General features: G+C 59.3%; 1 protein-coding gene across 1 annotated transcript in view; it reads left to right on the top strand.

Annotated features, from left to right (window-relative positions):
• The window catches only part of LAMC3 (laminin subunit gamma 3), a 54,205-nt gene extending 43,256 nt beyond the window's left edge, over positions 1 to 10,949 (top strand). The window contains exons 19-28 of the mRNA XM_044264672.1: positions 820 to 1,022; positions 1,617 to 1,693; positions 2,125 to 2,259; positions 3,345 to 3,492; positions 4,420 to 4,569; positions 4,734 to 4,836; positions 7,210 to 7,409; positions 7,953 to 8,099; positions 8,213 to 8,312; positions 10,612 to 10,949. Of these exons, the coding sequence (XP_044120607.1) occupies positions 820 to 1,022; positions 1,617 to 1,693; positions 2,125 to 2,259; positions 3,345 to 3,492; positions 4,420 to 4,569; positions 4,734 to 4,836; positions 7,210 to 7,409; positions 7,953 to 8,099; positions 8,213 to 8,312; positions 10,612 to 10,862 (1,514 nt within the window). The 3' untranslated portion in view covers positions 10,863 to 10,949. The remainder of the gene's footprint in view (positions 1 to 819; positions 1,023 to 1,616; positions 1,694 to 2,124; positions 2,260 to 3,344; positions 3,493 to 4,419; positions 4,570 to 4,733; positions 4,837 to 7,209; positions 7,410 to 7,952; positions 8,100 to 8,212; positions 8,313 to 10,611) is intronic.
• The last annotated feature ends 2,382 nt before the right edge of the window (positions 10,950 to 13,331 follow it).

Here is a 13,331-nt window from a genome sequence, read left to right as displayed (position 1 = left end):
AGCTTCCAGGGGTGCCTGGGTGGCTCAGTGGGTTACAGCGTCTGCCTTTGTTCAGCTCAGGTCATGATCCCAGGGTCCTGGGATCGAGCCCCGCATCGGGCTCTCTGCTCAGTGGGGAGCCTGCTTCCTCCTCTCTCTCTGCCTGCTTCTCTGTGATCTCCATCTGTCAAATAAATAAATAAAATATTTTAAAAAAAGCAAAAAAAAAAGAATAAGGAGCTTCCAGATGCTCTGGGTTAAAAGATCCATACTTGGGGTGCCCGGGGGACTCAGTTGGTTAAGCATCTGTCTTCGGTTCAGAGTCCCGGGATCAAGTCCTGCATCGGGCTTATTGCTTAGTGGGGCCTCTGCTTCTCCCTCTGACCCTCTCCCCACCATGCTCTCTCTCTCTCTCTCCCTCTCTCTATCTCTCTCTCTCTCAAATAAATAAAATCTTTTTTAAAAAAGCCCATACTGAGCCACACTGCAGATCACAGAGCTGACTCAAGGCAGGTATGTTTCTGCGGTCTCAGATTTGGGAATTGCTTGTTGTGGCTCTAACCCGTCTGGATTCCTTCCAGCCCTCCACTGTGCTGACTTCCGGTGTCAGCACTGGAAGCACTGGGCTGTGACTGGCCTCTGCTGGGCCTCAGCCTTTGCATCTGTCAAATGGCGAGGCTCTTGCCCTGGAGCTGACTGGTGGTGCTCAGGCCCGGTGATAGAGCTCAGCTGTGCCAGGCAGAGCGCAGGGCACAGACGGGGGGGCCCCCCCGAGGGTGAGCGTTTGATCGAGAAATTTCAATTGCTCCGTGACCCCTGGGCTTTGTGGGCTTCGTGCAGGAGCCCGGGAGGCCTTCCTGGAGCAGGTGACCGGCCTCGAGGGTGCGGTGAAGGCTGCGCGGAAACAGCTGCGGGCGCTGAGCAGTGCCCGCTGTGCCCAGGCCCAGGCAGAGAAGACCTGTATCCTGCTGGCAGAGCTTGACGCAGCACTGGAGTCCTCAGAAGAAGAGATTGTGCAGGCAGCCATCGTCCTCAAATCTCTGGTACCCCGGGGGCCCCTCCTCACTACCCGCCCCGGGCTCCCCTGGCGATTGATCTGGTGGCCCCTGGTGTGCCTTTTTGGAGAGACTCAGTTTCCTCACCCGCAGAATGGGTGTCACGCGGTACTCCTTGTGCTGACTCAGTGGGATCACGTCCGCATAGACAAGGGCACGTTCCAGGTGGACAGTGAATGCCCATTGAATGAGGACTGGGCGGCTTTACCGCCGTTGCCACGTTCTGGGGCTCTGCTCGCCGGATGCTGACTTTGAGGCTTTATGTAGCATTTTTTAAAAAAGATTTTATTTATTTATTTGACAGAGATCACAAGTAGGCAGAGAGACAGGCGGGGGGGGGCGGGGTGCTCAGAGGCAGGCTCCCCGCTGAGCAGAGAGCCAATGCGGAGCTCCACCCCAGGACCCTGGGATTATGACCTGACCCAAAGGCAGAGGCTTTAACCCACTGAGCCACCCAGGCGCCCCTTTATGTAGCATTTGTAAAGTAACGGGCACGGTCTGGTTCTCCCAGTAATTTAACTGAACGAGGCCCTTGCCCTTCAGGGATGGCCCTCAGTTTCTCCTCTCTCTCTCGCTTTAAAGGTGATTCCTCAGGAAGGGTCCAGCCAGCCCACCACCTGGAGCCCCCTGGCCACAGAGGCCCGTGCCCTCGCCAGGAGGTGAGCCCCCAAGCCCCAGGAGCCTGGTCCTGAAGGGAGCCCCGCCCTTTTCCTGGAGGTTCTGGGGTCAGGGTCAGCCTGAGAGGTGTCCCCCTGCCCGGATTCAGAGCCAGATTGTGCTGCTCACCCTCTCCTGTGACGGCTTTATTAGGGCGCCCGTATCATCATTGTCCAAACAGACTTCACGTGCGACGAAAGGCCCGACAGATCACTGTGCAAGACAACGGGCATAGGTTCTGTGTAACAGGAGCAGGGCCGTGGGTCCCTGCCCATCAGCCTTTGCTGTGTCAGGCGGAGGGAGGGGAGGAGCCTGGCGCTCGGGGCCAGACTCTGGGACGGTGGGAGGCCCACATGGTGGGAGGGGTGGGTTCAGTCCCAGGTCCCCTTCTCTGTGAGCTGTTGCTGAAGGTCAGGTGGACGTTTCCTTACAGCCACAGGGACGCCACTGCCAGGATTGAAGCCATTGCTCGGAGGGCCCTGGTCGCCTCCAACACCAGCTATGCGCTTCTCTGGAGTCTGCTGGAGGGCAGGGTGGCCTCGGAGGCCCAGCAGCACCTGGAGGACAGGTGAGGCCTCCCGGGTGTGGGTAGAAGCTTGAACCGGCCTCCTCCAGCGGCCAGAGCCTGGCTGGAGGCTGCTGGTCCAGAGCTGGCTTCCTTCCCGAGTCCTGATGTTCTTTGGGTGGGGGCGGGGGAGATACTGAGGTCTTGGGCTCACTGGGTGGTGAGTTACAGGAGCCCTCTTAGGCCTGGGGTGCAGCTCAGCCTCTAGAGAGAAGGGATGAGGGCCTGCACCAGGAGGGGCTAGAGCGGCATCTCTTTCTCACCCCTGCATCATCCCCAGCCCCACCCCGACCCCCACCCTCCTCCCGGCAGCTCCCGCCAGCTTCCTGCTTGGCCTCTGCTTCTCTGCCGTGGGTGACCCTCTTATGTCTTCTGCAGTGGAGGGTCAGGAGAGACACAGCAAGGTCTCAAAAGTCTCAAGTTGAGAGAATCCGATTGGCCCACCTCCAGTCAATGACCCACCCCCGGTCCCCTGGCATGACTAGGGCGAAATCACATGACCCCCTCCGGGGCAGGATGGGGGCAGGGGCTGTCTGAGAAGGGGGGAGAGATGAGAGGTGGCCGGAGGTCCCTGCCCCGGCAGTGTCCATGGCAGAGCTGGGCAGGGAGGGGGTGATCAGCTGGGTGGGACAGGGAGCTGTTCTAGGTGGTTGACTACACCCCCTTGGAGCTCAAGGGGCCCCAGAGCTCTCCGTGCATCTGGAGAGTGCTTGCCCAAGGTCACCTGAGGGCACAGCAGATCCAAGACCAGGGCCTGGGCTTCTGTCCCTTCCCCAGCACCAGGCGCTTTCCACTTAGTGATTCAGCCAGAGGCTTCCAGCATTTGCAAAGCAGATGATTGGAGAGTGGAAACCAGGGGCGAGCCCCTTCAGAAAAGAATGAACCGAATGAATGAAGCAACAAGAATGAGCTGCCTCTCCTGCCTCTTCCATTCATCCGAGAGCTGCCGGGTAGCGGCCAGTTTCCGAGGCCAGCTGCCGAGTTCTGACATTGAAGAGGGCTTCAGTCGGGGGTCTGGGGGGACAGCCATGGGGAAGGATGGCCCTGTGCCCTCTGCTCTGTGAGCCACCTCTGCTGTCTCCTTTCAGGTACCAAGAGGTCCAGGCGGCCCAGAAGGCGCTGGGCAGAGCTGTGGCACAGGCGCTGCCCGAAGCGGAGAGGGCGCTGGCCGCCGTGCAGCGAGTCCGTGCAGACGCGGCCCTGGGCCTGGCCTCGCCAGCCGCCCCCTCAGCACTGGTCAGCCCCGCTGGCTGCCCCAGAGCTCAGCCTGGGGTGGGGGTGGGAGAAGGCGGCGGCTGGGAAGCCAGTGCAGCCCAGGCCTGGGCAGATGATGTGGCTTATTTTTAACTAGATGGCAGTCATTAAAACGAGCTGATCCACCTCCGTGGCTTGGCCGAGCGCCTGCCTGGCTCCGAGTAAGCGCTGGGCCAGGCTTTGTTGTGGGTTGTGATGACAATAGTGAGACCAGGCGTCTTCTCCGTGGTGGCATTAGCCAAGGCACCAGACAGACGTGGGATCAAATCCCAGCTCCGCCGCTCCAGATCTGTGACCTTGGCCAAGGACACACTCCCCAGCCCATACTTGGGTTAGGTCCTCTGTCAGCTAGGGCTCGCCCATTCGGTTCTCTGAGGGCTGTGTCTACAGGGCTGGGAGAGGATTCATGAGTCGTGGGCAAGGGGGCCCTAGTGCTTGTCGGCCCCCTGGGGAAACCTGCTCCATCATATCTGGCTAGTGATCCTGAAATCCCAGAACTTGGAACCTGCCCTTTAAGAAAGAGACTGAGCTTCTACAGATATATTTGGGGCAAAACCTAATGGGCCTGAGGCTGCTTATTTGTGCTCAGAACCCACACAGTTCTCTCAGGCCAGGAGGATTCTGAATGTGGAGGTACATCCGGCCCCAGGGTTTCCGCTGAGACCGTGGGCCTGGGGAAGGAAATGCAGGTCAGGGAGGCCTACTAGTAACTAGTAACTAGTAACAAGTAGAGCTAGTAGAGCTGGAATAGAGACAGGTTCCCCCACCTGGCGGCCCCCACCCTCAGCCCCTCTGCTTCTCGGGTCCTGTCCCCAACATTCCTGCTCCCCAGGCACCTCTCACCCACTAGGGGTTCTGCCCCTCAGACCTTCCTGCCAGGCCCCGCCTGAGCCCACCATCTCCCTGCAGCCTCAGAAGTCCCAGGCGGGGGCCCTGAGCCAGAAGGTGCAGGCCCTGGAGGAGACGGTCACATCCAGAGAGCGCCGGGTCACTGAGGCGGCCCAGACCCTCCAGGCCACCGCCCGGGCCGTGCTGCGCAAGATCGAGCCCTTCACACAGGTGGGCTCCTATCCTTTGAGGCAGGCATCTGGGCGGCTGTCCCGAGGGTGTCCTCGAGTGGGGGTGAAGGGAGGGGAAGGGTAAAGACCAGAAATAGTCCTTCCGGTCCCTCCAGTGTCTCCCGCCTGCAGCGCCCCTGCCAAGCCTCTCAATTCTCCCTCCAGCTACGCCAGGAGGCCAGAGACGCCCTGACCCAGGCTTCCTCATCCGTCCAGGCGGCCACAGTGACTGTCACAGGAGCCAGGACCCTGCTGGCCGACCTGGAAGGTACGCATGCCTTGCCGAGCCTGAGGCTTCTTGATGCACAAATGCCTGTGACCACCACCCGGACTCCTGCCTCAGCCAGGCCGGTGTGGCCCTGGGGACAAGAAGGGGACAGAAGTCCGGTTGTGGGGACATAAGCCAAAGATCCCGTTCCCTGCCCCACCCCAGCCAGGACCTCTCCCGTGGCCGCTGGTCTTGCCCTCACACGCCGCTCTCTGGCATCTCGCCTACGTGGCCATCAGCCATCAGACCACACGCAGAGCCCGTCAGGGCCGAGAGGATCGGATGCCCTCAGCCGTCTGCACCTGGTCTAGTCTGCTCTGACCGGGGTCCTGTCACCTGGTGCAAACACCTACCACGTCCGGGGCTCAGCTGGGGCCACGGGGAAGGAGACGGACTCCTCTTGAGCAAGGGGTATGGGTTGATGCCGGTCCAGGTCTCCTCGAGCTCGAGGAAAATGAAGCGGAGCGGCCCCGTTTTATAGATGTGTAGACCAAGGAAAGGGATTGACGACTGTCCCTGGGTCAGAGGTGCGCTGAAGAGAAGCTGTCCGGTGTTAGGGTTCTCCAGCTCCCTGTCCCCCTCCAGAGAGAAGCCCCCTCACCCTTTATCTGTGGCTCCGCCCAGTGAACTGGGTAAGGCAGGAACACAGGCAGCCCAGAGGCCCCTTGGGGTTTGAGACTGGGAGTCCGGCTCCGCGTTCCCCCCGGCTCCGAGGACTTCCTCCCCAACTCGGTCGCTGCCACTGAGAGATGTGGCTCCAGCCTCGGCCTCCTGCTCCCTGGGGCAGAGGGCGAGCTGGCCGGTGCTTCCCGTTCTCTAGGTTTCTCTGTGGTGGGAGGCCTGGCCACCCACTGACCAGGGACTTCCAATGGGGGACCGTGGCCATGAGTACTTGCCTCTGAGTCGTGTTCAGTAAATTCTGTGATACTAGTGATGGAATATTAGGACTAGATGGGATATAATAGGACTTCTGGGAATAGGAATATAATTAGGACTATATGGAATATAATAGGACTTCTGAACATTAAAATCGTAAGGCTTACTAAAGCCACCTGCTGCAGCCCCCTCGGCGGGCAGGGGGCTCCTCCGCCCTCTGCTTCCCTACTTCCAGCAACGTGTGCTCACCAGCCCACAAGCTATTGCCTTCTCGCTGGGGGACGTACTGCGTGGAAATCTGCCTCCTTGGTGCAGTACCTCAGTCCACATGAGGACTCATCTCAAACTGCTAACCCTGGGCTAATGTCCCCATTCCTACCCCTTTTCAGAGACACCCCCTCTCACCACTAGTCGGTCTGTGCTCAGTGGGTATTTAGGATGAAAGGAAAATTCATTGAATATGGTACAGCTTTCCCCAAGGGGATGGCCCTGGGGCCTTTAGCCCAAGACCACCAGTTGGTTTGTGTTCAGATAAGTTTAGGAAATGTTGCTACTGTAGTGCCCTCCCGAGGCCATACAGTGCATACTTTATGATATTAAAGGTCCTGAGAAGTCCTGTAACAAAGAAACCTGGTTCTCTTTCTTTAAGTTTGATGTTTCCTCCTGATGTTTAGTAACACCCTGTAGAGGTAGCACTCCATGGAGTGCATTTTAAGAAACATCAACTTCGTGTACGAGAAACAAAGTAGATCTAATTTCTCGGTTATCTTCATGGAAAATTACGTGACATTCTGCCTTGGATGACTTGATTCATTTTAAAATCTGACTATCGTTAGAACTCCCAATTTCCCTTCAAATTTTATCTGAAAGAAAAGGAAAAAATCTCTCTTCTTTACAGAGGGAAGCCACTTCCTATTAGGTAATAAAACCTACGCAAATCGTAATACTTCCCTTTTTGTCTTGGCTGCTAGGAAGCTCAGAGGTGAACAGAGCATTTAGTGCCTGAAATGTCATTATCCTAATTTTCTGGCCCTTCGCACTCCTCTCCTCCCCTCCTCATCCCCGCCCCCCCAGTTGCATATGGTCCTTGGTTTTTCACTTCAGTGGTCCAGTTGTTGACGTACCTGTCACTGCCACTATAAGCTGCTTCAAAGCCTTTTTAGACATAAGGGAGGTACAGAGAAAGAGCTGAATGGATTTTCTGGGTACTGAGGTGTGGCTCCCCATCCAGTCCCAACCCCGGCCCCAGGCATCGGCCAACCGTGTAACCTCATGATTTTAACAAACACCACGATATAACATGAATCTTTAAATTCAGTGAACAGTGCGTGTTACTCATTCCTCGCTTGTTTCCCAGAAGAGCTTCCGGAGGTTTCCTGTAGATCTCCTGCCCTCAGCACCTCCTTCACGTTGTCTGGGGACCACACGCAGTGGCTTCCTGGCAGGCTCCCAGGGCAGGGGCCGCCCTCCTGACACTGCCTCCCCCCGGGTTTGCAGGAATGAAGCGGCAGTTTCCGCAGCCCAGGGACCAGGCCGCGCTGGGGAGGAAGGCAGGCGGTGTCAGCGACAGGCTCCTCGTAGACTTGAAGAAGAAGACCAAGCAGGCGGAGAGGATGCTGGGAAACGCAGCGTCTGTCTCCTCCAGTGCCAAGAAGAAGGGCAGGGAAGCCGAGCTGTTGGCCAAGGACAGTGCTAAGGTCAGGGCCATGGGTGTGACGACGTCCCTGCCTTCTGGGCCCGTGGGAGGACTGTCCCGGAAGAAATGCCCCTTCTGTAGGTGAAACGGGGTCCCCACAGATCTGCCCCCATCCGCGTAGACCATGCTGAACGCTCCGCACTTACCGAGGGCTCAGGGGCCCCAGGCCAGTGACCCTGTTGATTCCTCAAGAAGTAGGTGTCACTGCTGTCACTGGCGTCCTGGGTGCGGACCCCGAGGCCCAGTCCGGGTGAGTGACTTAAAGTCCCACGACCAGGACTCTCGCCGACGTCTGTTTGGCTTTACTCCCCCAAACCTCTAAGCCCTTATTTTTTAATTGGGGCCAAAGTCCAGACTGTGCGTCCCTCTAGCCCCCCGCTGGCTCTGTGCGTGTCGCCCGCGTCCAGTCCGTGTTTGTGAAATGAACGAATGACCCGGGGCTCAAACTGACGACTGCTTGGCGTCACGGCCGTCAGTGCCCTTTACTTCTGAAAGGACTCCGTGCGCTCACCCTCTTCCCCCTCTACTGCTGCCCACCCCCCAGCTCGCCAAGGCCCTGCTCAGGGAGGGCAAGCAGGAACACCGCCGGGCAGGCCGGCTCTCCAGCCAGACGCGGGCAATGTTCCGACAAGTCTCCCGGCAGGTGCTCGCCTCGCAGGCCCGCAGTCGGGAGCTGGAGGACGCAGGGCAGGTACCTGTGCCAAGACCCCCCCCACCCCCCCACCCCCCCCCCCCCGCCAACTCCCGTTTCCTCCTGGCCCCCAAGCCAGCAGGGAGCCGGTCAAGCTTTCCCTCCCGCCCTAGATGGGTGCCAGGCTGAATTCCTTGGAACGGCAGATCCGAGAATCGCGTGCCTCCCTGGAGAGGGACGTCCAGGCCTTGTCGGAACTGCTCTCCAGGCTGGGTAAGGAGACCCCTGGGTCCCTGGAGCACCCCCAGGAGCTTCTGTGAGGCCCAGTCCTAGAGAAGCTTTCCTCCTCGCCCCTAGATACCCATGGTCCCCCCTCCTCAGCTACAAGCATTTGAAATAGCCCCAGGCTGTCCTGCAAGGTGGGGCTGGTGTCACTGTGCCCCTCCAGGGGCCGCTAGTCTGGCGTTGCGGGGGTGGATGGGGGACACAGAAAACTCAGCAGATGAAACATCTGTGGGGACCACAGGAGCAATGGGCTCTGCGTGGCTGAGAGTTTCAGAGGAGGAGAGAGAATGTCAGAGAAGCAAGGATGGCATCGAGAATCAGACGTGGGTCTGGAATCAGACCAAGACTCAAGTCTGGTGCTTTCCCTTCCCTGGCTGTGTGACCTTGGGAAAACTACTGTGCCTCTCTGAGCCTCAGTTCCCTCATCTGTAAAATGGACGTAAGCACCAGCGTCATGTAGAAAGTGCTTGCCACCTGCGTGGTGAGAGCCGGTGAGCAGCAGCTCTCGGGGAGGAGCCTCAGCAAGGAGGCCTCTCAGATGAAGGGGAGAGCATCCGGCAAGGCCCGGAGGCCGCAGAGCAGGGCGGGGGAACGGAGGACAGTAGCCGTGCATTTTCCAAAACCGTGGTAACATGCATGCAACATAAAATTGGCCATTTTAACCATCTTCAGGCACACAGTTCAGAGGCATTAAGTACATTCACACGTGGCGCAGCCGTCCCCGCCATCTGTCTCCAGAACTTTCTTCTCAAATCGAAACACTGTACCCATTAGACACAAACTCCCTATGCCCCAGCCCCTGGCACCCCCACCTGGGACCTCTTTGGTCTCTGTGAACTTAACACGGCAGGGACCTCATGTCCCTGTGTCCTTGTGACTGGCTTCTGCCCCTTAGTGTCATGTCCTCGGGGTCACCTACATAACAGCACACATGTGGCCTCATTACTAATAAGGGGAAGAATCACCATGTTCCACGTCGTGTTTGCATGCCGGGCCCTAAGCTTTGCATGCTCGTGATCTAGAATGCTCTGCTTGGGAGGCAAGGACCCGGATTCTCTTGTCATCTTGTGGACAGGCAGTCTGAGGCACAGAGTTTAAGTGATGTGCCCGGGGCCCCATGGCCAGTCAGTGGGGAAACTGAGGTTTGCACACAGGTCTGACGGATTCGGGGTGCCCACTGGTAGCCACTGGTCTGTTCCTGACGCCAAGGACTCAGAGCACTGGCCGCATTGCTGTCCGGTGCTGTGCCTGAGTTGGGGGCGCAGGCGTGAGCAGCCCCCAGAGGGCCCTGCCTGGGGGCCCCCCCAGTGCAGGTGGAGCGTGGCTACAAGCTGAACCTGAATCTTGAAGGCCAGGCTGTTGGGGCCTCCCCATGGTTGGAGTCTTTGCTGGGAGCGGGATCTGCCCAGGCCAGCGGTGCTCAGCTCCCCGATGCCTCCTCCTGCCCACCCCCCCACCCTCAACTGCCTGCCCTCTGACCCCCACCTTTGTTGCCCAGGAAATTTTGGGGCTCAGGGGAGCTCTGGCCCCAGTGGGATCCTGTGGGATTAGAAGCCATTTAGAACTTACTTCCCCATCCCCAATGGCTGAACCTCATCTTCCTGTTAAATGTCACCCATAAATGAGAAGGTGACAAGGGCCAGATGGGGGAGACCGCCCGTGGATTCCATGCCACCACTACCACCACCAAGTTCAAATGTGGGCACCGGGCCCCGCCTCCTTGTTTTAGCCTCCATGAGGCTCTGGGAAGTACTGAACTCCAAGAAACAGAGTTAACCCATGCTGGGCCAGGACGAGACCCCTGGTGCCTGCTTACAGGAGCCGCAGCCCCTCCTGCCCCCTCTGCTTCCGCAGCCTTTATTCTAATGCCAGGGACACTGCTTTTTACCCCAGTGGCCGTCCGCGTCTTGGCACAGGAGGCATCTTTAAATGCGTGTTCTCGGCAAATCGGCATGGAGCCGTGGGGACCTTGTGCCACACACGGCTTTAGGAAATGGGCTCAGGACCCACGCGGGGAGTTCTTTTTATCAACAGTAGTACCCATGACAAAAAGGAACCGTTGCCCAGTGCTGCCTAGGGGGGAAGTTCCAGAGTCTTCATGTGCACCCCCTGGGGTGCCCAAGACCAGACACACTGCCTTCTCTGTCCCTTGCTTTCCTGGCAGATCGTGGGCAGTCAGAATCCTGGAAGGTCGGGGCCTCCAGAGGTCTCGGGGGTGGGCGCTGAATGGGCGCTGGGGCCTGCGGGAGAGCTGGTCTCTGCTGAGGCTGTCCGTGCCCCTCTGCAGGGTCGCTGGACACCCATCAGGCCCCAGCCCAGGCCCTGAACGAGACCCAATGGGCACTGGAGCGCCTGAGGCTGCAGCTTAGCCCGCCGGGGGCCCTGCAGGGGAAACTGAGGCTGCTGCAGCAGGAGTCGGAGCAGCAGGAGCTGCAGATCCAGAGCTTCGAGAACGACCTTGCTGAGATCCGTGCCGACAAGCAGAACCTGGAGGCCATTCTGCATAGCCTGCCCCAGAGCTGTGCCAGCTGGCAGTGAGGGCCGCCCAGGACACCCCCCCGCCAACACTGTGGCCCTGGCCGGGGCAGGCACATGCACCCCACAGGTGCAGCCCTGCAGACACCCCCCCCCAGAGCCTGTGGCTGTGTGCCCACCCCAAGGGAATACTCACGTGGCCTTCCCAGTCCACAGCCATGCCCCCTCCATGCCCGCCAGAGTTCGTGTATGTACACAGTTCGCCCGGGCGGACGTGCATGTACACGTTCTGCTCAGTCCACAGCCAGTTCCTGGGCCTAATTCTGCCGTATGCCCTCTGGATGCTGGGGGCGGGGGGCTATGTTGATTACCCTCCGCACCACCACGCTCACTCTTGCTCCTGGAGGCAAGGATTCAAGCAGAGTTGGTGCCGGAGAGGCTGAGGGGGCCTCTGCAGGGATCCAGGCTGGGCTGGGCAGGAGCCGCAGCCACTGGCCCCAGAGCGGCCCGATGTCCAGCAGCAGGGCATCCCAGGACACCTGCCCGCCACCCACTCCGCACAGCTGAGGGACCAGGCAGACCAAGAGATGGAAGATCCTCGGCAGCAGTCTGGGGCAAGGGAGCTTGAGGCCCAGGGACCCTTAGGGCCAGGGTGCGGCCTCCTCGGCCCACCAGGAGATGGCCCAGCCCTGCATGGTTATCACTGGTTTCCTGGAATGCTTGGTCTCGGGATCCTGGGAGTCGCCTGCCCTGGGCCCAGGGCTCCTTTCAGCCTGTGGCCTAGCCAGAGAGCCGAGCCTCAAGGGACTTAGCAGGCCTGGGTCGGGGGACTAGGGTGCTGGGGGAGCTCCTCTTTGGGACCCCAAGACCCCTGTCAGCCTTTGACTGACACTGGCCCTGAGGCCCTGTGGCCGCACTTGCCACCTGGGAGGTCCCTGCTGGGTGTGGCAGCCTGGCTGCGACCCCAGCCTATCATGCTGGGGAGCCCCCTGTGCTCAGGCCCCCTGCCAGCCTCTGCCCAGGATTCCTGGCATTTCCTCCCTGAGCTCAGCCCCATTTCCGGGGTCCTCTTCCCACGGATAACAGGCCCTGGGCCCCGGGACCCCGGACCCGGGCCCCAGGAGCCCACCTCCCCTCCCGGAGCGCTCCCTCCTGCAGGCGGAAGGGGCGGGGTGGACAGGCAGCAACATGGACCGGTTCTGTTTAATGTGAAAATAAAGGACCCCTTTACTAGCTGGGTGGCATGCTTTTGGTCATCTCCTGCTGGTGGAAGCAGGGGCCCCGGCTGTGGGTGCGGATTCACTGTCCTGGCATGTGGGTGGAGGAATGCTCAGTGATCTCTCTTGGTCCACGTGCAGTAGCAGGAAGGTGGCAGAAGTGGAGCTCACTGGATTTGCCAGGGTCTTCCCGTGGGGGCTTGGCTGGGGTCTGGCGGCCACAGGCACCCGCTGTCCCACCTCTGCTCCGGGGGGTTTGTCAGGCAAAGCCCAGGAGAGCACGAGGGGCCCTTGGCTGGCCTCTGGTTCAGGCCAGAAACAGGGAAGCAGGACACGGTGAACTCAATCAAGTGTCCCCCCCGCTCAGAAAGGGACACCAATGAGAAGAAGGAGGGCTTTGGGCCAGACCTTAAAGGGCGGGGAGTCAGAGGGAACATTCCAGGCAGGAGGGTGGGCAGTAGCTCAGGGTTCACAGGGTGGGGGCCTGGCCAGCACAGATCACCCAGAAACCCAGGTTGTGTGGATAGGATGGACTATGGAACGTGGGCAGTCTAAGATCTTGGCCACAGAGTCTGAGGCCCTTTCAAGTTGGTATAATTAAAAAGGGGAGTTTGTTGGGAGGACATGGGAAGCTCTCCTAGAATCCTGGGGTGGGGACCTCTGGGGACTCTCCTGTCCCCTCCTGCCCCTCCCCTTGCCTCTGCCCCCCACCCCTGTGTTTGCTTCTGTCTCCTACCTCCCCACCCTGCGCGCAGAGCAGCTTTCTTTGCTCTTCCTGAGCGTGATGGAGAGGATGCCCACGCCCCCGGACCCTAGACCCATTTCATTGGTCAAACCGAGAGACAAGTTTGAAACTGTCCTGATTACCACCCCCCCAAAAGACAGACCCAGCTTGGGCCAGGGCCCCCAATTCCTAGTCAGAAGAGCAGTACAAAGCCGTATACTGAGAGCTTGTCTGTATCCTCTCCAGATCTGTTGGGGGAGAGCATTCCGAGAAAGAGGCCAGCTCCTCCACAGACAACCTGAAAGCCAAGGCCACGGCGAGTGAGGGGTGTGTGTGTGTGTGTATAACGTGGTGGACACCAATGACCCGGGGAGTGACTGGGTAGATAGGAGAGGAAGGACAGGGGCGGGAGGCTGGTGCTCTGCAGGGGCTTGGATGATTGGTGTCTAGTATAGGAAGGGGAAGGGCCAAGGAGACCAAGGTTCTTGGCAGACCCCAGGATAGATCGAGCCTGATGCCCTCCAAACCCTCTTCCTCAACACCCAGTTTCTGTGCTGATAGAGGCACACAGCCATTCTGATGCCTGCTCTT

Source organism: Neovison vison, chromosome 9 (genome assembly GCF_020171115.1).
Source record: "Neovison vison isolate M4711 chromosome 9, ASM_NN_V1, whole genome shotgun sequence".
Lineage (NCBI taxonomy): Eukaryota > Metazoa > Chordata > Mammalia > Carnivora > Mustelidae > Neogale > Neogale vison.
This window is presented reverse-complemented; position numbering and strand designations above follow the sequence as displayed.